Source organism: Dipodomys merriami, unplaced genomic scaffold (genome assembly GCF_024711535.1).
Source record: "Dipodomys merriami isolate MVZ:Mamm:240054 unplaced genomic scaffold, mDipMer1.0.p SCAF_4, whole genome shotgun sequence".
Taxonomy (NCBI): domain Eukaryota; kingdom Metazoa; phylum Chordata; class Mammalia; order Rodentia; family Heteromyidae; genus Dipodomys; species Dipodomys merriami.
The window spans coordinates 15,342,340-15,367,598 of record NW_027205603.1 but is presented as its reverse complement, the minus strand read 5'-3'; the positions used below and the strand labels follow the sequence as shown (position 1 = coordinate 15,367,598).

Sequence of the window (25,259 nt, the reverse complement as noted above, 5' to 3'; positions counted from 1 at the left end):
TGTGTGTGTGTACTTTCTAATAAAAATTGGTTTAAAAAGTCATAATTTGGTTTAAGACTCTACCTTGTATGGAAGTTTGTAGGGGAGAGCTACGAACTCAGAGAATTCAAACTTTGATGGCTAACATTCTCTACCAAAATAAAGGAAGAGGTGTGATGGACTGATTAGGCCTGGGTTGGTTTGCAATATTCTGCCCATAGGACATCTAATAATGATTTTCTTACATTATGGATTGTAACTCTGTGGTGCCTTGGGCAATTATTCCTTTGCTTTGAAAGTATGTTTTTCATTAGCCTGGCCCTATTTAATTTGTTCTTTAATAGTGTGCATCTCAAATCCTTTTGGAAAGGAAATGGAGAGACCTCAATAAATGATGAAAACAACAGAGCATTCCTATTAGTTTATTTAGGGAGGGGAAGCCCATGGCTTTTTCTTTTCATTTGTGACTAATCTTGAAATGTCACATAAACTTGTGCTAGTGAGACCCAAAAATATCTCCAGAAAGGCTCCATAGCAGGGGTGGGAAGCCCAGAGGAAGGCGTATAAGGCTCATTTTTTAACTAAGTGCGCCTCAGCACTACCTTCTAAACCTGCATCTAAGCTCTCTGAATAGATGCTTTCTTCTTGATGTCACAAAGAAGAGATGGAGCTAATGCAGTGACGCTTGGACCTCTAGATTCAGTGGATAGAATTATTGGAATTAGTAGCTAGGGGAGAAGCCAGATCTACTGTGCTCATCCAAACACTGATTGATTTGGAGTCAACTCTAGTTGCTCATCCAAACATGGACACTCATGTGTTTCTGGATTGCTGAAGGAAGGTAAACGCTGAGAACAGATGCACAGACACACCACATCGCTCCATACACTTGGCCACGTCCTCTCCCGGCGTTTCTCTTCGGTCCAATAGCTAAGGAGTCCAGTGACTTAGAGAGTTAGTAGAAATTGATCTTGCTCTGGTGGTTTTCTCACCCAGGTGCCTAGGCCAGCTTTCTGAAAAGCCTTAAACAGCTGCTGTTTAACAGACTGGTAGGTGTGAGCCCCCAGCTTGGCCTCACAGTACATGGATGGCGTGTCTCCATTGCTTGGGAACCGTGTGTTCAGCTGTGGACAGGAAGAGGAAAGAGCAGATCAATCACCAGCAGGCACAGGAGCTTCCACAGAGAAATTCTCTAAGCAAAACACCAGCTCTCAGTCTCAGCCTTTTTGCTGTTCTTTCTCTCTTCCTTAAAACAAAAGGCAGTAGGATAAAGAACAATGGTTGTGCCAGTTACTTAAGTTCTGTTTAGACAATTCTATGGGCACCAAGGTATGGAGGAACTTTTTTTTAAAATCAAGGCTACAAACAATGAACAAACACACACAATACAGCATATAACTAAGGTGCTGTTAAAAACAAAAGCTAAATAGTTTGTTTTAAATCTTGGAAGGAAGACGAAGGGCTCAGAAGGGAAAGAAGCAGGAAAGAAGAAAGACTTCGGGTTATGTTTTTAGTTGACCAGGAGTAAAATAAAAATAGAACATGCTCTATCAGGCATCCATGTCAGCCCCATCAGGCTTCTGAGTTATAAAACTTTGGAGCCAAGACAAGGAAGGGATCAAATGCAGCTTCATTTCCCCAACAGCGAAGGATGTTGGAAGGATGAAGGGCAGGCCAGTGTTGGGGAGCAATGATTCTCACAGCATTGCAGGGTGTTTGGAGTTTGTAGATCATTGTGTCTACATACTGGCCAATGTCTCCTTAAGGAAATGCAAAAGAAGAGGCCTTGTTTGTTTAGTAAGAAAAATCAACACTTTCCTGACCTTCCAAAGTGTTTGGAAGAAGTGAGACCTGGGGAATTGGCTAGTGCAGGCAGGATGGAGGCTGAGAGCTCTGGTCAGAGCTATAGGATGGATAGCCAGGTCATAGATAGACCTATGTCTGCAGTGGTTGTGAGAGGGGCAGAAGTATCCGCCATGCTCAGAGGAACATGTGCAATTTCCAGTGTTCTTAAAGTTGACCATCAGATGTTAAGTGTGACTTGTGTGTTTTGTATTTGTCCTAAAACCACAATGCAATTACTGCTATCTAGAATCATTTCCTGGATTAAAAGAAAAAAGTACAGAAAAATGAGTAAAACATATTTTTTATTGGTTGGCTCTTGTTTTCGAGAGGGGGAACAAAATTCCTATTGCTGAAGAGAAATCAGGTTCTGAATATTGCTGTAGTGGGAATCAGTAGGCTTTGGGATTGGGGAGAAATTCCAACCACTACCTGTGAAATTTGGGAGAAATCACTAAGGTTTTCTTAGTAATAGTTTCCTTCTATCTGACCTGGGAATAATATAGAACTCAAGAAGTTTTTATGTACTTGTCATAAGATACCTGGGGTAAGGCACTTGGCCTAGGGCCTGGCCACACTACAAAGCCACGCTAATTGTTGGCATCCTGCCTCACCCTCACCACAGACCAAATGAGGCCCCGTTCCCCTGGTCTTGAACCTGAGTCCAGCTGCAGCCAGCTGTCCCTCAGGAAGGACAGGTGCGACCTACCCTACCATACAGCCGTGCCCACCGGGCAGAGAACACGTGCTTGCAGAGTCGGGACGGACCCCCACAGCTCCTCTTCCCGGTGGTGGCGTTAATAATCTCCAGGTCCGCGTTGCCCACAACCCAGTTGACACTGAAGTGGGGAGATTTCCCTGGCTGCAGCACTTGGGCATTACTCACTCCTGTCAGGAAAGAAAGGGGAGGCAGTCAAGCATGAGTATTCCTGGCCCCAACAGGACTCTCGTAGAGATCAGATGATAGGAAATCCAGCCTGCTTCTGAGCGTCTGAGGATGAGATAGTCACTTGCAAACCATCCTGCTTTTCATCTTTAAAGGCCAGTCATATGGAAGGTCTCAGGTGACCTGTAAGGATGATGGTTGAAAAATCAGGGGGTTCTCCTGCTGAAAGTCATTGTTGGGCCTATTTTTTAACCTTTTAATTTAAAGGATTTTAATGGGCTGCTTGCTAATAAAATTCAGCACAGATTTCCCCATCTATACATACTTGTTGAATGAATGAAGGAACCAAACACATCCCTGTAAAAACAAATTCAAGAGTATGTATTTACTGGGCACCTACTGCATGCCCATGTTAGGTTCAAGGCAAAACACAGGGGTGGTAAGCAATCCTAGATAGATTCTTAGATTTATAGTTTATTTAATGAGAAAAAACTAATATATATATATATATATATATATATATATATATATATATATATATATAATTAAACAATGTGATCTAGAAACAACACTGATTACATAATCTGGAAGACAGTGCATAATGAAATGTGAGTTATTTTTGTTGCAACATCATTATGAAACTCAAGATGACAACTGAGTATTGAACCCTTCTCAGTTCAGATCCTTGGGTGACTTGGTGGATTTTTATGTCCACGAAGCTGGCTCTTCCCAGAAAACACCTTGACTTTTGAAGGAAGTCCTTGTTTCAGAGTGTGTCAGTTTCCCCTTGCCAAGTTGTATGCTCTGACTTCTAACTGGGGTTCCACAATCTTTATGCCCATCTTCATGCTCACAGAGCAGAACGAGCTAGTGGAGCATCCCTCCTGCTCTGGGGTGGGAGAGCACCAGCTTTGTCACAAGGAGCTGGCCATACTTTGCAGCTTCTGACTTTCGATCTCAGCCTCCAGTCCTGCACCATCATCTCCCAACATTGCTCCTTCCACCTAGGGCATCCTGGAAATGCTGAGCTAAGGGGGTGAATGGCCTGCAGTGAGCACCTGCTGAAATTTCCCCATCCTGTGACATCTACCTGAGGATTAGTAAGCAAGACTCTGGCACTACTTCACCTTACATTTTGTTGTCCCTCCTCTTCCCTTCTTGAAGGTTATCTTGCTCAACTTTAGAGTCAATTCTCTAAATTGCTCTGGGCATGATACAGCCCGCAGTCATTGTAGGGGATATGCCACATGGATCAGAGTCTCATGGTGAAGCCACAAAAGTAAGTAGATACTCCAATGGCATTCTGGAATATTTGGGTGTTAACTCAGAAACCTCTCTCATATTCCTCCACGGGGAGTCTCTTGTGTCTCTCAGTTCCCCCCACCCCACTCCAGGGCTCCAATAGCTTTTTTTACATCATCTGGCTCTCTCTCTTTCCTGTCTAGTTCTAGCTCAGGAGGGCCAGCCTACCACCCAGCCCCACCTGCCTCCTCCTTTTGTCTTCCCACTCTCCCTCCTTCCTTCCAGCAGCTGGAAGAAAGGATAGCGATCCATCCACGATCCTCTTGCTCGTCAGTCTGGAGAAGACTGTTGTCCTGGCTCTGCAGGGAATGTGTTACCAGCTGTTGACGGTTGATGGATAAGCCCTGGTGTCAGGAAGCTCCTGCAGTGTAAAGCACTGGCCAGCTGAGCACAGCCAAACCCTGGGGGTCAGCAGCGGACCTCCTCCCCCTCCTTGGGCAGGGCCCTGTTGCCTGGGGAGGCACAAAGTGCCCGGTTGGAGTCAGCATGTATTCCAGTTCAGGGGAAGACCCACTCAACGCTGAACTGCACAGTCACAGACCCCATGATCATCCTGTGTCCCCAGCATTTGTCTCCAGTGCAGGGGTTCTTGGGGAGAGCCAAGGCCCGCTCTCTGCGGAACACCAGGTCTGAGCTGGCCGTCCGTCACGCATGCAGTCTGGCTCCCACTCTGAAAGTCACCCTGTGACCTTCTCCTGGTTGTGGATGGGCAATGTTGGACATTCAGGCTAATTCCATTTATGTCAGCTCTTCTTTTTTCTCTCATAGTGATTCTCGGTGGCAGCTGCCCACCCCTGAGAGCTGGGCAGGGGGACAATCTGGCCCATTGGCAGCCACGGGCGGTCCTACTGGGCAGGGACCATTTTGGCAGAAGGAGGCAGCTGCTGAGGTCAAGGATGACTGGGTACAAAGAGAAGCATTCCCCACTCCGGATATGTGTGCAGCCGGGTTCTGCATTACAGCCGCCACCTCCACCTCCTCCTCCTCCTCCTCCTCCTCCTCCTCCTCCTCCTCCTCCTCCTCCTCCTCCTCCTCCTCCTCCTCCTCCCCCCCCTCCCCTTCCTCCCCCCTCCCCCTCCCCCTCCCCCTCCTCTTCCTCCTCCTCCTCCTCCCCTTCCCCCTCCCCCTCCCCTTCTTCCCCCCTCCCCCTCCCCCTCCCCCTCCTCCTCCCCCTCCTCCCTTCTAGGCTCTTCTATGGTGAGGAGGACTGACCATGACCTACAGAGCTGGGTTGTCTCCCAAATCCTCAACCCTAAACTCACAGGAAAGCTTTGGAGTGCTCACTGTGAACGTGTGGCCTGCCTGCTTCCGGGCAGGATATCTTTCCTCCTGCTCTCTTCCCTTCACCTCTTGGCTGTGGAAAGTGTTGCCACTTTGCTGTTGGCTCTTAGTGCACAGATGTCTGCTGGGGACAGGGCTCAGCTGCAGCCTGGCTTGGACCTCAGTCCTAACACTTGTCTGCCAGCCTCACTGAGCCTCTGACAGGACTGGGAGGCAGCCATGAGATAGTCATGTCATCTTGGCAATGAATTCTGCTCTACACATGGGAGATGAGGCAAACACAATGGAGGGGAGGAGGAGGGAGAGGAGAGAGGAACAGAGGAAGGGAGGAGACAGGGAAAGATGGGAGGAAAGAGGGGAGGAATGAGGGAAGGAAAAGAAGGGAGCGAGGGAAAGAAAGGGAGGGAAGGAAAGGGAAGGGAGGAAGAAAGGGAGGAAGGAAGAAAGGAAAGAAAGGAGGAAGGAAGGAAGAAAGGAAGGGAAAAAACCTCAAATGGTGTAGCTGAGGGAAAGTGCAGGCTGGCAAGCCAGTGGGACAAGACCCTTGGTTCAAGTTCATCTTTTTTCTGGGAACTTGGCGCATTCCCTTCTTTTCCTTCTTTTGCTCTCTGCTTCACAAGGTGCTGCAAATGTCAAGAAGACAGGTGAGAGCACTTTGAGAGCATTAAGTGCTATGCTCATTGCTATTTCCACCTGAAGGAGGATCTGAAGGTCAACTCCCGTTTGTTTAGCGCCCTGCAAGTCACATAGATCAAAGATGTTCCCAGCTAGATTCCAGGAAACGTTGCCAACTTAATTATAAATCACCTAATTGTTCCAGGGAATAAGATAGCAGCCAACAAACAAAGATCAGGATGCCTTTTACATTACACATGTTTTCTTTTCATTTCTGCTTTTATTCAACATGTGTATTACTCCTGTTGGAGATGTTGTCTATGTATACTTTGGGGCTCTACTTTAAGGGGTATCTTCTGTTCTTTAGTTGCAAGAAAAAAAATTCCCCAAAGCTGGACACTAGAGGACCATGTCTATAAATCAGTTATTCGGGAGAGAGAGAGGTCAGGAGGATTGAGGTTCATGGCAAACTTGGGCAAAAATTTCTCAAGACTTCCACCTAAACAGAAAAAAGCTGAGAATGATACAATTATTTGGCAGTCCAGCTATAAAGCATAATACCCTAGGTTAGCCTACGAAGGGGGGGGGGCGGGGGGGGGAAGGGAGAATCTTGAAAATAACCAGAGCAAAATTGGCTAGAGGGGTGGATCAAGAGGAGGAATACCTGTCTAGCAAATACAAAGTCCTGAACTCAATCCCTAGTACTCCAAAAAAAAAAAAAAAAAAAAAAGAGAGAGAGAGAAAGAAAGAAAAGGAAGGAAAAAATAAAGCAGGAAATAAAGAAAAGAAAGAAAAGTTTACCAAAAAATCCACAGCTCCCAGAGCAACTAGGAAGAATGGTATTCTTTTCTCACACCTCTGTTTTTTTTTTTAATCTACCACATAGAGATCACACTTGCAATGTTTACTAAATATTCATGACAGCAGAACAATTTTGACACCCCTATAATTAATGATTGACACTGATTATACCCAAGGAGATGCAACCAGGCTTACTTGAATCTAAAAGGCAAATGTACCAACATACAGTTAAGCATGCAATTATTTTATAGACTGTTCATGTCAGCCTGGTACTACGTTCTCCATCTACACCTTGCTCAATGGACAGGATACAGCTATGAGGATGTCATCTGCTGATGGTGGTGAAAGACTGAGAACAAGGTCTCACTACGTAGCTGAAGCAGACTTTGAACTCACTGTGCAGCCCAGGCTAGCCTTGAACCTGATCCTTCTGCCTCAACTCTCTATTGATGAGATTATAGGTGTATACCCCACGTGCCTGACTAGGAATGTTAGTTTTTTTTTTAACCTAAAGCTTGAGCAGCACCAGGCTACCTCTTTCCCCAAGAAGGCTGAGGCCTTGCAGGAGTGAGTTTTGAAAGTTCTGAGGGCAAATGTGTTCCTAGTTTGTTACTTGCCAATCTATTTGTTTGCTTCTGCATTTCCCCTTTTCAGGATAGTTCTCTCCATCTTCTATTTTTCCTATATCACATTGATATATATATATATATATATATATATATATATATATATGTGTGTGTGTGTGTGTGTGTGTGTGTGTGTGTGTGTGTGTGTGTACATGTATATATGTGTATTATATACCATCATGTCCAGGATGGTTCCTGACATATATGTGTGTATATATACATATATATACATATATATATATATATATATAGTGAAATGATTAAATAAATTCCCAGCTTATGCTGATAAACTTGAAGCTGTTAGGATAAAATTAAAAATATTGATAATAGAAGTATTTTCCTTGGAATAATGATAAGACAGAACAGATTGCTTAAAAACAAAAACATTGCTGGGTGCCAGTGGCTCATGCCTGTCAACCTAGATACTCAGAATGCTGAGATCTGAGGCTCACAGTTCAAAGCTAGCTGGGGCAGGAAAGTTGTGAAAAATCTTGTCTCCAATTAACCACCAGAAAACCAGAAGTGGTGCTGTAGCTCAAGTTGTAGAGCTCCTGCCTTGAGCTGAAGAGCTCAAGGACAGTGCCCAGGCCTAGAGTTCAAGCCCCACAACTGAGCAAAACAAACAATCTCCCCCCAAAAATCCCCAAAACAAACATTTTGAGACAGAGTTTTACTATGCATGTAGGCTTGGCCTTAAACTTCAGATTTTTTTTTGCTCTACACACACACACACACACACACACACACACACACACACACACTTAGCCTAGACTTGCTTTCCGAAGATATTTTAACATAGTTGGCCAGATGACTTCCAGATTCCTCCTTTGTTTATTGGGTCCCAGAGGGAGATGTTTGGTTTCTAAGCAAACTTTTTGCACATGGGTATGATTGCCCTCACTATGTGTTAGTTTGCCAATTTTAAGTCTACTTGCCAGGTGTCATTCTGGCTTTTTTTTTTTTTTTTTTGGTTGGTTGTGGGGCTTGAACTCTGGGCTTGGGTGCTGTCCCTCAGCTCTTCAGCTCAAGGAAAGTACCACTTGAGCCACAGCACCACTTCCAGCTTTTTTCTTTTTGCTTATGTGGTGCTGAGGAAGCACAACTTCCAGTTATCTAGTGGTTTATTGGAGATAAGAGTCTCGTGGACTTTCTTTGCCCAGGCTGGCTTTGAACCATGATCCTCAGATCTCAGCCTTCTGAGTAGCTAGGATTATAGGCGTGAGCCACCAGTGCTCGGCTTGCACTGGCTTCTAGCCTACAGACCCATGCAGACAGTTCCATAGAAGGTTCTAATGTGGACAGGCTGGATATGTGGAGTGAGCAAAGGAAGCACAGCTCACCGCTGCACTCTGCCATTCTGAGGTCCTCTTCAAGAAACTCATGCAGACAGTCCAAGAAAGGATGAGGGGGAAAATGTGTCCTTAAAAAGTCCATAATTCTGGGGCTGGGATGTGGCTTAGTGGTAGAGTGCTTGCCTAGCATGCACAAAGCCCTAGGTTTGATTCCTCAGTACCACATACACAGGAAAAAAGCCAGAAGTGGCACAGTGTTAGCCTTGAGCAAAAGAAGCTCAGGGACAATGCCCAGGCCCTGAGTTCAAGCCCTAGGACTTGTAAAAATAATCCATAATTCTTCCATGAAATAAGCTTTATTATGGCCCATGTAGTTAAATATAGATGCTTTATTTTAAGGAGAGCACCTTATTTACCTTTTATAAGAAGGCATTATAGAAGTGAGACTATTACAGCTTGCCATTAAATATCCGGCAAGGCTACTGTACTTAAAATGTAATTCACTCTCCCTCAAATCAAATTTACACAAGACATTTCAGGGATGTAATTTTTACATGAAGTGAGGCAAGTCTATAATACGAGGGCATTACATTTAATTTTGGGAAATGAACGAAATAGCATGCTTCCAGGCATGCAGAGAATCACAAACTGGCAGGAATAGAAGGGACCTTCTGAATTTTAGTTACTGCTAGATACCCTGTGGGATCTCTCTCTCTCTCTCTCTCTCTCTCTCTCTCTCTCTCTCTCTCTCTCTCTCTTTCTTTCTCTCTCTCTCTCTCATACATACATGTGTATGCACATGTGCGTGTGCACACAGATGGATTAAAGTAGAATTAGCAATCAAAGTGGAATTAGTAAATGTATCATGCACTTATGGATTTGTGGTAACTTTTAAGTCTGTATTGTCCCTTTACTCATTATTACTAATAAAAACACCATCGTAACTGGCCGTCATTTTATAGCTACTGTCTTGTCTTAAATAGCATATTTAATGGAGAATATATGGAAAATACTGGAGATGGCGTAATAGGAGGACACCGCTTCTGCTTGTATTTAGAAATAACAGTTCACTATCGCTCTCTTTCATTGACCAGTGGATACGTGGCAGCTGATGCTTGGACATGCACACTCTAAGGTCATGAGCATAGCCACCAGGCGGCGCCATACACGAGTGTCTGTCTGATGGTTTATAGGTGCAGCAACAAAGTCACCTGGACTGTGAAGCCCGAAGCCTGTCTTCTCAGGAGAGTTAGTGCCTCCACTGACTTCCAGAGACTTTGTTTCTACAGTCAAAAGGATTGTGGCCTTGTTCATAAAGATAAATGACTGCAGCTTGCACTCTGCATTCTGAATCGGCACAGGTTCCCGATATTCTTCGAAAGTTATCCAGTGTTCAGGGCCAGGAAGCTGTCAAGTTCTGCTGTTTTCTAACCTTGTTCTTATAATACCAGATTCTTTTAATTATTTACCAGCTCCTGGTGCCAGAAAACTTACCACCTGCCAAGAGGTAGAACTCAATGGCTTTTAGGATATGTTCGAGTCTGCCCTTTGCTCTATTTATGCCACAGCTACCTTCATAATGCCTAGTATTCGATCTGGGAGCCAGCCCTCAACCACCATTCTTTCTGACTTGCTTATCCCAAGATGGCAGCTGTAACCTGCCTGTTTCTGGAAACTTCCTTAGAAACCTTTCTTCTGTTTGTATTCAGTATCCTCTCTTCTTGGTTGTACCACAGTTTCTCGCTCTCTAGACCCTTCTTATGCTCATTTTCTCCTTTAGCATTCGGCTCACAAGTCACTGTTCTAGTAGGATGGTGCCTGGTACCTTGTAAGAAATCAACATATATTTGTTGATGATTAGATACATGCCTGGATTATGTTGATAAATTTGTTGATGTTTAGCTAAAATATATTGACAATGGAAGTATTTTCCTGGGACTTGTGGGAGCAGGACAAAACTGTCTGTTCAAAAAAAAAAAAGATTTTTTTTGAGACAGAGTCCCCTTTATGTGGAGCCTCAGTTGGCTGCAAACTTGAGATTTCTTGTCTCAGACTCCTGTGTACTGGAATTACAGGTGTGTATCTATGCCTGGCTTCAATTTTTTTTAAACCTCACGTGTTTTACATAAAAGATGTATGAAAAAATTGTTGATTCATCATTTATCTGTGTTGGCTGTAACATAAAAAATGACTTTATAGGTTATGCTCTAGATACCAGAAAATATTGGCTATTACCAGAGTTATTTTGCAAAACACTATTCATGAGCATTAAATTTCAGAAATTTCTCCTGAATTAAAGAGGTCTTGCATTCTACCTAAGATTCTTCAGCTTGGTGGAAAGGTATTTAAAAAAATCTGGGCTCACACAAAAAGAGAAAAGTGAGCGGCAGCAGAAATACATCTAAAATCGAGGACAATATGTATCACAAAGAAAGGCAGTGGATAATCTCTGGTTTATCACTGATACAGTAATGTTTGTCACGTGAACATAAACCAAGAGTTTTACAACAATTTTTAAAACAGTTTAGCAATCGATTCTCTAAAATTTTATATTCAATGTCACAATCTTGCTGTGCATTGGAAAAAAAATCATCCTTTTTTTCCCCTCAGCATAGATGCAGAAATTCCAAGACTGAAACATGTAGATGTTAAGCATGCCAGTAATAGGAACAGCATGTCTTATCCAAAAAACATTCAGCTAGGTTGTGATTTTATTTTTCTCTATTAAAAAACATGAGCTAGGTGCCAGGGGCTCTTGCTTGTAGTCCTACCTACTCAAGAGGCTGAGATCTGAGGACCGCGTTTCAAAGCCAGCCCAGTCAAGAAAGTCTCCATGAGACTCTTATCTCCAGTTAACCACTCAAAAAACTGGAAGTGGAGCTGTGGCTCAAAGTGGTAGAACAAAAAGAGCCCAGGCATAGTGACCAGGCCCTGAGTTCAAGCCCCAGGCCAGCCCCACCCCATACCCCCAACATAAAATAATTGGTTGGTTAAAGGTTAAATCTTATGCTGTGCAGGGGAGAAACTGTCAGTCCCCCAGGCAGTGTTTTCTTACCACTTAGGAGTGGCCGGTTGTGCTGGTAGGAGGTCGGCAGCTGGCCAATGTCCTCCATCCTGCGGCTCATGACCCGGGAGAGGTGGCCGGTGTGGTGCAAGCTGCCCACCACAATGCTGTGGAGGTAAACGGGCTCGATGAAGTGGCAGAGGAGGGCACCCTGGAGTCCCAAGACATTCCACCTGGAAGGAAAAGCAAGGCCCAGTCAGTGGGACTCCCCTACCAGCTGGAGGGCGCAGGCCAGTCCCTCTAAGTCCATCCAAGGAACTGGGTATAGTGCTTGTAGAAGTATTGCTGTTGGATCCTGGAGGTAGGCTGGGAGGGCTGGACGGTGGACTCTCAGACACAGCAGAGCCTCAAGATGGCTTTGACCCATGGCCATTAATGATTCTGAGCAGCTCAAACACCAGGGGACCAGAGCTCCAACAGGGTCTGCATGTTAATAAACTCAATTCCTGTTCTGGAAAATGACTTGTTAGAGAAGAAGCTGTAGGTTCTCCCTGAAACTTGAAATTAGATTCTTTAAAAAAAAAAAAAAAAAAGATACCCACATCCCAAAGTGAGTCTGAATTTTTCTTGATATCAGCTAGAAAATATCAGGATTTACATTTGTTTATTTCAGTTTAGGGGTGTGGAAATCATACCTTCCACTTCTTTTTGTCCTTAGCCGTCAAAAGGACTGAATTGTGTTCAAATTAAATGACATTAATAAACGACCTTGTTTGGACTGGGGATCGTTTTTGCTGTTAGATGTGTAGCCTACAGATGACTGACAAGGTCATTTTCTTTGAAATAAATAGAGCTCTGGGCAAAAAGTTGTTGCTTCTTTAAGAAAAGATGTCAGGAATTGGGAGAGAAGTTTTTCCTCCTCTTACTACACGAAATTTGAGTGCATGTATCTGCTGTTTAAGGCAGGATTTTGTGGTTCCCATTCTAAATAATGTGCTTCAAATCCAAACCACCACTGGTGGTGAGCATTATGCAGCTAATTTCTTACATCATTGTTCTTTTCATTAATTAACATTTCTCCACTGTTGGAGCAATTATTGTGGGGCCTTCATGCTGTACATCTCTTTTCATGATTAATAAGGACTCATTATATCTCCCTTCCCGAAGCAGTCAATTAACACAGAATTCTTTCCATTAATTACCGAATGTCTCTCTACCTGGAGAGCAATCTGCTCCAAGAACCTGTGACACCAATCACTTTAAAAAGTTCTCTTTAAATTTTATTCCAAAAACACAAGCAATTTAGCCGGCGATATTAATTTGCCTCAGAAGCACGCGGCGAATGAGAAACATCTTTTAATCTCATGCAAGAAAAGGCAGCCATCTGGCTGGTGAGAATTTCAGGGAGCGACTCTCTCCCTCTCCCTCCGTAAATGCAGGTCATTAAAGTAATGTGTTCATCTACATAAAACTCAAATGGAATATAAAAGGTAATATTTATATACAAACAATTTAGTCCTACAGTTTAAACAGTCATTGGTTTTATGAAACATTTACTTTAGTCTATCAGATTTGCATAACTTCATTTAAAAAATATTGTGGTCATTTCTATAAATCACATCCCGGATTTCTCATAGGAAGCAAGGAGAGAGTGGTTGGAAGAGACACACAATCCTATCAGAGAGTACATATAAGAAACTTCTGAGGGAAAAAATCTTATCTGAAAAAAGCATATGTTCTTAAGACTGATGGGTGGGGACGATTTTCTGCCTCCACTTGTGACTTCAATACCATAGTGTAATATGCCAATCATAGACTTTCCCTCTTTTCTTTTCACTGATGAGTTACAAAATGTCTAAAAAACCCAGGAAAAGAGTTTTTTTTTTTTTTTTTTTTTTTTTTTGTGGCATCTGAGCTTTTCTTTGAAGCACCACTGCTGGTGATTTTGAGAATTGTCCAAGGAGAATTGGCTTTCCCTGAAATCTGCAACCCAAAGACAGACAGACAGACAGACACAAACTTGGGAGAAATTTAGCAAATCTCTGTCAGTTAGTGTTTTAGATACCTCTTTCTTTTTTCAGATAGGATAACAGTTGGAAAAAATACCAAGAAAAGATTATTATTTGTAATAACAGGTTCTGAGAAAGTGTGTGACAAAGAGGTTACCTTTATCACGAAGGATTCTGGATTATAGGCAATCCAACTAGGTTCTATTGATGATTAGACTGTTATTGGAATGTAGGAACTCTTATCAATTAAAAGCCGAGAAATAGTATCTATTGCCATAGACAAAGCACTTTACTGAGATAGGGCACATCTTAAAAAAGAAAACTAATATCCCTCCAACAGACATGGTATTTCTTGAAAATCATATAGGTATTGGCTTTGAACAAAACTTCTAGAACATTTTTGAGTGGTTCTGACTCTAGAATTTCCTGAAGACAAATAGCTTCTAAGTCTGATTTCCTCTTAATAACCTTTACAATAAAGAGAAAATCAACCTTCTTCTTGCCTGGCTATTGGAGTTTAAACTTATTCGGCTAACACGATCAATAAAACCAAATGTCTTTCTGAATATAAACTGGAGAATTCTGAGCATTCAGGATTGAATGGAAAAATACCTCTCCTTTTGTTCAAATAGCCAATATTACTGGAATGTTGACAGAGAAAAAAAATCTCATGTCTAGTTTTCAATATAAATAATCCCTAAATAAATATATTTTTGTCTGTTTGTCAGTCATTGAAATACCACAGATAAGTTCGGGAAAGATCCTGGAAAAGTTACCTTTCTTTAGCCAAGAGATGCAATCTCCTTGTTGAGTTCAATCTGTGGTCTCCGAGTTACAATAGAAACATTAACAATGTTCTTTGAAGGCCAAGCTCTAGGCATGTGCCTTGCAGATAGAACAGGGAACTGTTATCAGGGTGGTGGATTTTAGACCATTTGTCTTTCTGTCCATTGCTTTTACCATCTTGATGGTAAAAAAGCCCTGAAATTGTGGTAAAATCAGCAGCCAAGTCTCTTGTTTGGGCAAATCTGTTCATGATCACAACAAATCATCACATCCAACCATGAAAACTGTCCACACCCTGCCCTGGTGCCTGTGATATCCACACTGAGAGGCAGGAGGGGCATGGCGAACCCAGTGTCCACAGTCCACAGAGAGACACCCAGGCACTTCAATAGAATGGAGGTTTTCAAGTTGGCCTGCACAGAGAATCGTCTAGAAGCTTCATGAACCTCCTGACATGTGGATCCTCATGAACATTCTGGTCTCTTGGTTACAATCAGCATGAGCATTTCCTTTTTCTTCTTCCTCTTCCTCTTCTTCTTCTTCTTCTTCTTCTTCTTCTTCTTCTTCTTCTTCTTCTTCTTCTTTCTTCTTCTTCTTCTTCTTCTTCTTCCTCCTCCTCCTCCTCCTCCTCCTCCTCCTCCTCCTCCTCCTCCTCCTCCTCCTCCTCCTCCTCCTCCTCCTCCTCCTCCTCCTCCTCCTCCTCCTCCTCCTCCTCCTCCTCCTCCTCCTCCTCCTCCTCCTCCTTCTTCTTCTTCTTTTTTAAAGGTTTTCCTTGTGGTTCTACTGGGAGCCAAGGCTGAGAATGACTGCATCAGTGTAGTTAATGTTTTCCTCAAGTTAGAAATGTCGGGTCAAACCCAAGTGCAGATACTAGTCAGCTGGGCCTTACTGGAGTCTCTTGCTACCCAGTGGTGTTGCTGGGCTGGTACCAGAATCAGCTACATGGCCTTACTGGGAATTTCAGAGGAATTCCCCGTCTCAGGCCCCACCTCAGATTTGTTGAACCAGAGGCCCTGGGGCTGGCAACAAGTCCTGATATTCCTGGAATCTGGCAACTAGCATTGTAGGTATTGGAATGTGGTCAGAATATTACACTGTGATTTTCAAGGCACTTGAAGACTAGGAGCTGCTTTAAATTTCCCATCTCTCTAGGGCTTGATACCTCACATCTTTTCTCTCCTCTGCATCCACTTTTAGAATAAACAGGTAATAATGCCAAGCCTGAGTCCCTGGGCTATCTCAATCCTTGATGACAAATCTCTTTCTCGGTTTTTTTCTAAGTAGATGAGAAGATCATAACCTTTTGACACAATAATTTTACTAGGAATTAAGAATTCAATAATTTCATTAGGAATTCATCCCTTGGTTATACTCTTTATCAAGTATCCAGACAGATGTATGATATTCATTAAAGAATTGGTTGAAATTACAAAGCAAATAAGACCCAATTCATTGACCAAAAGAGTATTATTTACCTGGCTTACCTAAATATAACCACTTTATGATAACAATATAAAGGGGGAAAAACAAGACAAAATAGACAAAAAAAAAAAAACCCTGGAAATATTCGAATGCCTCTTACTAGGGAATGGGTTAAACAAATCATGCATATTTAAAGAAAATAGATTCTCTCTCTCCTTCCTGCTCATACCAACTCTGTCCTTGGTACTTCCTCTCCAAAAGAGCTCTACCCTCCCTTCTAGTCTCTTCTATGTGTCTTTTCCAGTGTGGGTGCTTCGCTATTCTGCCTGCCTGCCTGCCTAGCACCTCTCCCCAGTCACTAGGAACCCAGTATTTCTCCAGAAGCCCCTCTCTCCGTGGTGTGTTTAGTGGGCATCCATGTTGTCCAGGTACCATCTGTGGAGCTGTCCTAGGTCCATGTTTGGCCCAGTCTCTTTGTCTCCTGTTTGTGGTATCTCCTGTTCACTGATCTAGATAGGCAGAGTTGCTCTGCAGAATCAGGTCTGTCCGTCCTCTGCAGTCTCCTCCATACGTCATCCTGGGGATGGATGTCCAGCTGCACCACCCGTGGGGAATGATCCAGTCAACTTGTCCATGCCACAGGCTCCTTGTGATGGTAACAGGGAGGCGGAGAGGAGCGCTGTCCTTGGTTTATTGTTATTGCTTTTCTATTTGGGAAGTATCATCAAAAACATCACTCCCTATGTCCATCCCGAGGGATGGTTACCAAGTTTGCTTAAAAGCTGTCACCAAAGTCATCCTGAGGTCAATGTGAAAAAGGGGGAGGAAAAGGTTTTTTTTTTTTGGCCAAAGTATAGAAAAGTTTGAGATGGAATGTTTATGAGGGACAGTTGTTTCAAGACGACCCATATTTTAGGGGAAGAAAAACAACACTCAGTTGACTTCTATAGAGATAATACTTTAAAGGTAAGGGACCTACTAATAAGCCAAAGAGAAGGGTGTCAGAGTTTTCCCCAGGTAGCGGGGTGGGAGCAGAGAAGAGGACAGAGTCTCACCTAGAGAGCACGTGGAGCTGTTGCTCTCTCTGCTTGCCAGGAGAGCTCCCTCCCTCCCTTGTCAAAGTGAGCATCTAAGTTTAGGAACGAGACAGTGCCTTATTCTCCAGAGAGCAGCTATCATTACTTTTTCTTTCTTTCTTTGAACAGTTCATTTTTTTTATGGAGAAAGTTTTAATCTGTTCATTTAAAGTCACATTGTGATCAATAATCAGGCACAGGTGCTTAAAATTAGAAACCATATCTAAGAGAGCATTAGTTCCAGAAGATTTGGATTTTTATATGCCACTCAACTTTTGCTTTTTGGAGGCAAAAGAACTCTACGATTCTGGTTTTCCTCATTCTTCCAGGGGAGAGACTGTGGTATCTGGGCACCGGTGAGAGTTTAACAGAGCTCGTTTGAGTCACAATAGAGTGTGTGTGTAGGAAGATGGCCTGTGACATTTGTATTGCTGTGACCTATTCCTTCATTCCGTGGTGGGACCTGTTTTGGTTGGCCATGTGCTGCTTGGGCTTATGTTGTGGGTTTTGAAGGTCCGTTTTCATGGATGAGGTGAAACAAACCTACTTTCTGAAGATCCATTCAGTTACTAGGGGTGGGATTTGAGGGACATAGTTTACTGTCATTTTATCTGGTGCCATGATTTCCCAAAGCGTTCAAGTAAATGAATGTTTTCTCTCACGGTGCAGTATTTGTTTCTAAAGGCTGCTGTTGCAGATGGACACAAGCTGGAAATATCCTATCTTGTGAGTCTAGGGGCTGAAAAATCTGAGATCAGGGTGTCTGCAGGGCCTGTGACCCCTGGAGGGTGTTGGGGGTCCTTTCTTGTTTCTTCCAGCTGGTGGCTGTGGCCAACCATCCTTTGTGTTCTTCCAACATACATCTCTGTCATCACATGCCCTTCTTCCTGTGAACCTGCTCATGTCCTGGTTGGTGCCCAAGCTTTCTCTGCCTGGCTCATACAGGGACATGTGTCCTTGTAAGAGCATTTAGAGGTTGTCTATATAGGGTACACTCAAATAGGTACATACCTCGCTTTCCATCCTTCACTTAAACCTGCCATCATGGGCTCTATTAATAAGTTCAGAGAGAAAGAAAACTATTATCTTTGGGGTGTGGGTAAACATTTAACTCTTTACATCCAGTCCTGTGTTTATGAGAGCCATTGCTTACTCCTTCTATGAGGGAGAGAGACCCTGTGTATCGCACCCCACTGTGACATTTTGAGAGGTAAGTCCTAGCAGTGGATTCTGAGATGCAGGAAAAGGCTCTTCTTGTATAGATGTATTATTGGAAACACATTCCCCAGCAACAACCATTTAGAACCATCCCGCGCATCTGGCAATAGGGAACTTAGCCACTAATGGATTAACTATTAGATCTAATACCATGCACGCATTAACGTACTCAATTTTTTTTAAAAAAAAGCCATGGTTACAGTATCAAGAAACATCATGTAAACTAACTCACACACACAGAATAAAGAACAAGGAAAAAAAAGGAATTTAAGAAAAACGATCAATGAGAATATAGCATTAGTTGGTGACTATTTCCTGTGACTGTTGAGAATTAACTCAGATTTCATTTCTTTTTTTCTAATTTTTCCTTCTTGTGTTTTAATTTTTTTCTTTTTCTTTTCTTTTGGTGCCAGTCCTGGGGCTGGAACTCAGTGCTTAGGTGTTGTCCCTGAGCTGTTGTGCTCAAAACTAGCACTTTACTACTTGAAACACAGCTCTACTCTGGCTTTTTGGCAGTTAATTGGAGATAGGAGTCTCATGGACTTTCCTTTCCTGGGCTGGCCTCAAACTTCAACCCTCAGATCTCAGCCTCCTGAGTGGTTAGGATTACAGGTGTGAGCCACTGGCACCCAGCTTGTGTTTTACCTTTTACTGAAGGGAACCTTTAGATATGAGATGCTATTCTGTTTTTGCAGTGGAGATTGACATGTTCTTCCTTGGTGATTTCTGGACTGATTCTTCCTTTTTTGACCTGGAAAAAATTTCCCCTTTCTTTTTTGTCGCCCTTGCACATGCTGGGCAAGGACTCTTCCAATGAATGACACTTTATTTTATTTCCTTTCATTTTTGAGACAAAGTCTCATTATGTAGCCTAGGTTAAGCTGCAAATGTGTGATCCTCCTGCTTCTGCCTCCTGAGTGCTGGGACTGTAGGTAGGTCCTACCATACTCAGCCCCATTTAAAAATAAGTCCAGCTGCAGGTGAATTTAGGATGGCCAGTGGCCCCAGAGACTTAGTTTTTTCCCTGTGCAGAGCAGTTCACCCACAAGGGGCCTCATTCTCCTTACCTAGAATTGTGAAACCAGCTTTTATTTCTTCAAGGTGACAATAGTGCCAGGGTGTTAGCCGAAATTTATTTATGGAGCAAAAGTACTGATGTCATGGTTTCTTAAAGGTGTTTCAGTTTGGAGCAGGAGAGACATGGGACAGTGAAGGCTCTGAGATTGTTATAAATGGTGAGGAAAATTACACACAGAGGGAAGAGGTGGACAAGAATCTTCTCAGCATGTGGACTGGTTCTCTTATGATGGAGAGAAGTTAACTGATTAAATTATTTCTAGAAAAGTGGTTATATTTTAGGAAAAGGACCTGACATTGGTCATCAAAGGGGTTGATCTGCTTCCAATGAAGTACTCATTCTTGAATAAAGAATTAGGATTGCTGGGTCCGGTGGCTCATGCCTGTAATCCTAACTACCCAGGAGGTTGAATATTGCGGCTCAAAGCCAGCTGGGACAGGAAATTTTGTGAGTGTCTCATCTTCCAAAAAGCTGTCGTTCAAGTGCTAGCATGCTAACCTTGAGCATAAAAGCTCAGGTATAGTGCCCAGGATCTGAGTTCAAGCCCCAGGATGGACATACATACATACATACATACATACATACATACATACATACATACATACATACATACATACAGACAGACAGACAGACACACACACACACACACACACACACACACACACACACACACAGGATTATCTGGCGTGGTCTACAGTTAGAACTATTGCTATTTTCTGCTAGCACTCTGTGTCCCCTACAGACTGATGTCACCATAGAAATTCTAAATAGAATCCACAGATGGTAGAGGGAAGATACTTTAGATACGTTAAATGATGGATAAGGAAGTGTGAGAAAGATTTTTTTGTGTTGTTTTATGACTCATTACAAACCACTATAAAAATTTCAAGCTTTCTTGAAACATGGTTTCCTATAAACTGATCTTACTACTGGCTTTGTGAAATGAAATCAATCGTTATTCATAAAACCCTATACTCAGAAGAATGCCTATTGTTATCCAGGAACATAATTACTTTAGTATTATTGACCCAAGAAGGTGATACCTGCATTTTACTTTTGTTCTGGAGATGCAAAATAATGTAGCTGTCTTGGTTATTAGCACCTTTTCATTTAATGGGACTCCATTTTTTTGTTGATATTAAAGGAAATTTGCAAAGAGAATTACAGATTTGTATCATGAATATACTTTCCCTTCTTTCATTAAAATACTATCTTATTAATTTGTTTTCATTTCAATACCTAAAATTCATATGAAATAGGGGGTGAAAAAGTCAACTGACCATTTTTTCATGTTGCTCAAAAACAGAACTAAATCTTTTAATATAGAAACCTAAATCACTAAATATCTATGACCAGGTTCCACATATCACTTGGGATAAGATTCTTATTTTCTTAGAAAAATCAATGGATTTCGTTGATTATTAACACAGTTCCCAAAAACACAGCACAAAAAACTTTTTAGCCTTGGCAGAAAGATTACAAACTGTAAATTTTTAATTTTTCCATCAAACTCATAAGTTTGACTATTCTTATAAAAGGGGAAATTTCATTTGTTTACCCAGCCAGTGAAGACTTACTGACCATGGGGCTTCTGTACACCACAATGTACCACGTAGGGGGTGTCTAACATGTACTATTGGATGAGACAGTCAGAACCAGTCCCTCCTGTTCCTTGGACCTCCCCATAGAGACTAGAATGCCTTTCTAGCAGGGATCTCAATAGTACTCGATCACTAAGTGATAATCAGAGGGTTTCTGAAGTAAGAGTAGTCAGCCAGACAAGCATGCATGTTAGGGCTTGGCAGCCCTAGGCGAGGCTTTCCTCCTGTTACGAACTCTCCTTCAGTTTGCCAGGTGGTGCAGGCTCAGGCTGAGATGGGACTAAACGCTGTCATTACCTGTGTGATTCCTTAGTCTCTCATGCTCCTTTCCTCTCCCATCCATCCACATTTCTCCCATTAATGCTCATGGTGCTTATTATATGTGGGCACTCACTGGTCCACATGGAGATTAGAGATTGGAGGGAGGGATAAATTCAAAGGAGGAATTAGGACCTCCCAAGGATAGATGACAGTGAATCTCACATATGTTATTTAAGTGAGACTCTGTACACGTGCTCAAGTCTCCAGTATGCTGGTGACAATGGACTAAAAACAAACAGAAAGCTTGCATGGTAGCTTTTGCTGATTCGCATGGTGTAAATATTATTATTGTGGCCAATTTGGGGGTGGCCAGCATCAAGCCACTGAGCATGCATCTGGGGGTTGATAATGAGGACTGAGCAGCAACACCCCACTTTGTGGTCTGCCCCTGTTCAGAATACATGTAGGCACAAGCAATTGCAAGAGTATCAGCCCTAAAAAGAGAATCTGGAAGCAGTGAGTTTTGAAGCCCTCTGTCATATAGTTTCTTTAACTGTAAATGTAATTTACCTGGTTAATTGCAGATAAGAGTCTCACAGACTTTCCTGCCCAGGCTGGCTTTGAACCATAATCCTCAGATCTCAGCCTCCTGAGTAGCCAGGATTACAGGCATGAGCCGCCAGCACTCGGCTTAATTTAACTTTTAGTAGTCAATGTATGTAACAGTGGGCTTTCAAATTCCAATAATCAGCTCTGGAGGACCTCGCTGTATATGCATATAGCATGCTGCTATTCTGATGCAGTATGTCACGGGGTGCAGTTTTCAAAGCCAGTGTGTCCCCCACTGTTTGCTAGATGGAGAGTCCTATGTCTTGGTGTCTCCAAGGAGCCTTGGGTATCACCAATTCACTGAGTTCTGTCTCATCAGGATTTGTGTACAGAAGTACTTTATTCTGAACATTATTTAAGCCTTAGGTTGAATTTTTGTTTTGCTACAGGATAGAAAACAGATGAACACGTGCATTATCATATGGTCTCTTTGTGAAGCCTTTGTGCAAATCATGCATGTTACAGATGCTTATGGTCTTGAATCATTAGCATAACATATGTTCCCATTCCAAAATGGCAAATATGCCTCTGTTCTAAAATAGCTCCTGCTTCAGCGTTCACCTCCCTACCTTGTCTGCTGATGGCAGAGACACAAGAACGGTCGTGCCAGCAGTTGTGTTTCAATGCCAATTGCCTTTGCCTGACCCAGACAGGACCGTTCGGAGCTGGTGCATTATTTCTGTCATTGTCATGGTCACTGTTGTCCTGTCCTCATCACCATTACCAACGAGCTACTGTTTATCAAAGGATATCATGTGCATCTCACTGTGACAGTCACCATGCAAATCAAGTGACACCAATGACCCCTTGAAGGTCAGATGCAGAAGCAAATAGCACCAGGCAAAGCGTATCTGTGACTTCAGTGCAGGAGGCAGGGAGAAAGGTGTGTGTGTGTGTGGGGAGGTACTCTAAGAGGATGCTGCTGCAGTTGGGCCAGAAGTAAGGGCACAGTTGGTAATTAAAGTGGGGGAGGAGGCTAGTTAGCAGTGGGCCTCAGAAACTCACTAGAGTATGTGAGTGGAATAGAGGTTAGATACACAATCAAGGAGGAAGATAAGGGAGAGAGAAGAGAGAGGGAAGGAGGGAAGGAGAGTGTGTACGTGTGTGTGTGTGAGAGAGAGAGAGAGAGAGGGAGAGAGAAAGAGACAGAGAGAGATGGGGGCAGAGAGGGAGAGATGGAGAGAAAGAGGGAGGAGTAGTGACAGAGAATTAGAAAAAGCCAAAGAATAAAAAGGCAGAAAAGAAAGCAAAGCACAGAAACAGGAAGATGGGGAGGTGAGCTTTGAGGGAAGAGAGCCAAGGAATGAGATGACATCTTTTATTTTTGATTTATTATTTTTGTCAACTATGGAGCTTGAACTCAGGGCCTAGGCATTGTCCCTGAGCTCTTCTGTTCAAGACTAGGGCTCTATCCCTATGAGACATAGCTCCACTTCCTGTTTTCTGGTGGTTTATTGGAGATAAGAGTCTTTCCTTTTCTGGGCTGGCTTTGAAGCACGATCCTCAGATCTCAGCCTCCAGAGTAGCTAGGATTGCAGGTGTGAGCCACTGGCACCCAGCTTGAAGTGACATCTTTAAACCCTCACAGGCATCTCTTTCTTCTCCATTGTACCTCTTTGGTCTGGCCATATACCTAGCCACTAGAGTAGGGAAAAGGAAGTAAGCAAATGGAAAGATAGAATGGAACTACTGAGGTTTAACCCAACCAGTATGTGTGGATTAATTCCTGGGAAAATTTAGAGAGAGTTCTCATTCTCACTGAGCATAGCCAGGGGCATTACCACTTCCCCTAAACATTTGCTTTCTCCTTACAGAACAGTCTAGAATCTTCCTCCATGTAGAACACTATTTGAAAATCCCTGGAGAGAATGCAATGTAGACTTTTATTTTTCAAGGGAATTTTATTAAAAAAGAGTCCAGCCTCACTTTAGAACATTACTATTGATAGACCTGCCAACAGCAAATATAATGCAGGGTTTGTAGCCTCTGTTTAATTTACTGTCTATTGATGTTTAAGATCCAAGAGACAACAAAATTTCATTTCTGTAGCATTAACTTACTTCATTTTTCTGGGAGTCAGAGAGTTAATTTAGAAACTCAAATGCTATCCTAGGGTATCAAGAGACTTTCTGTTAAAGTGAAAATTGCTGTTCTTCTTCCCTCCCTCCCCATCTATTCACTCCATGAATAGATGAAAACATTACAAAGGAGGAATACATTTTCTTCTGCGAGATGAGCTACTTGATGACTCTGGGCCTACTCTCTTTGATATAGAATTTGGTGCTTTGATTTATTGCCATTAAGCCATCTCCTTGCTCAGCCAAGCCAGGAGCAATCAAAGCCAGGGATGTAAATGGTACTCTTTCCTGTAGCCTCTCAGTAATTTCCCATGGAGCTTCTCAGCCACCTCTGTGAGGCTTCTAGGGGCCCACGAGGCAGAGAAAACATGAACCCTGAGTATCGTGATTCCAAATTCTCATGGGAAATTACTAACACATCCATGTAGGTGATCTTAGGGGCAGCAATGCCATTAGAATTTCAGTGTGTGGCCTTGCTTAGAGACACATTGCATAGAATGCGCTGTTTTTCTTTGGTTTATCGACTATAGATCAATAAATTTGTCAAAGTTGGCAAAAAGTCTTCTTTCTCTATCCCTCCTTCCCTCCCTTCCTCCCTCATCTTCCTCCCTCCCTCCCTTCTTCCCTCCCTCCCTTTCTCCCTTTCTCCCTTCCTTCCTTCCTACCTTCCTGCCTTCCTGCCTGCCTTCCTTCTTCTTCCCCTTCCCCTCCTTGTCACCTTCCTCTTCCTCTTCTCCTTCCTCTTCCCCTTTCTCTTTCTCTTCCCTCCCTCATTCTTTCCTCCCTTCTCTTTTTTTTTTTTTTTTTTTTTTCAGTACTAGGGGATTGAAGACGGTCTCAGGCTTACTAGGCAAGTGACCAATCACGTGAGCCACATCCCCCAGTCCTTTTGCTTTAGTTTGAATTTTAGATAGGGTTGGGTGTGAACTTTGCCCGGGCTGGCCTCAGACTGAGATCCTCTTACCTCCACCTCCTGAGTAGCTGGGACCATAAGCGTGCTCTACCATGCCCAGCCTATCACCTAGGTTTTCTACCATTGTCTTATCACTAATGTTATTGTGATGGGTGCTTTGGGACATTTTTTTTTCCCCAGACAGACTCAAGCTGCACGGCTGTTTCCAGAGTGTGGCCGGTGACTATTTTGTACACTTTGGTTGGAGGGAAGGGTAGGGAGCAGGAGTGGGCCCTAGGGGAGCAAGGTAGCTAATACCAGCTCAGGGCTTCTCTCCAGTGATCAGATCCTCTGTGAGAGAGCCCAAGGCTCCTGCTCTGCTAATCAGTTCTTGCTTTATTCCTTCACTCCTGTACAGAGGCTCTCTACTCCTGAACTCTGAAGCCAGTCTATGGAGCCTTTGAAACTTCTTCTAAAAGAATGCATCTTTTAGGGGTTTAGGGGAAAAAAGGCTCCTAGCTGAAGGCTGCTGGTCCTTGGGCCATTGTCAGGCTTTCGTGGCCTGAGAGGAAAGCTCCTTTGTTCTCAGTGAGATCTGTGG

The 25,259-nt window shown here is 43.0% G+C and overlaps 1 protein-coding gene across 2 annotated transcripts in view; it reads right to left on the bottom strand.

Annotated features, from left to right (window-relative positions):
- Adarb2 (adenosine deaminase RNA specific B2 (inactive)) overlaps nt 1-25,259 on the bottom strand; it is a 411,210-nt gene that overhangs the window by 4,578 nt on the left and 381,373 nt on the right. The window contains exons 8-10 of one of the 2 annotated variants that reach the window (XM_069990577.1): nt 11,680-11,861; nt 2,531-2,709; nt 1-1,103 (exon numbers count right to left, since the gene is read on the bottom strand). The exon at nt 1-1,103 is cut by the window's left edge and continues 4,578 nt beyond it. In XM_069990577.1, the coding sequence (XP_069846678.1) occupies nt 927-1,103; nt 2,531-2,709; nt 11,680-11,861 (538 nt within the window). In that variant the 3' untranslated portion in view covers nt 1-926. The remainder of the gene's footprint in view (nt 1,104-2,530; nt 2,710-11,679; nt 11,862-25,259) is intronic. The other variant, XM_069990578.1, reaches the window with a different exon arrangement.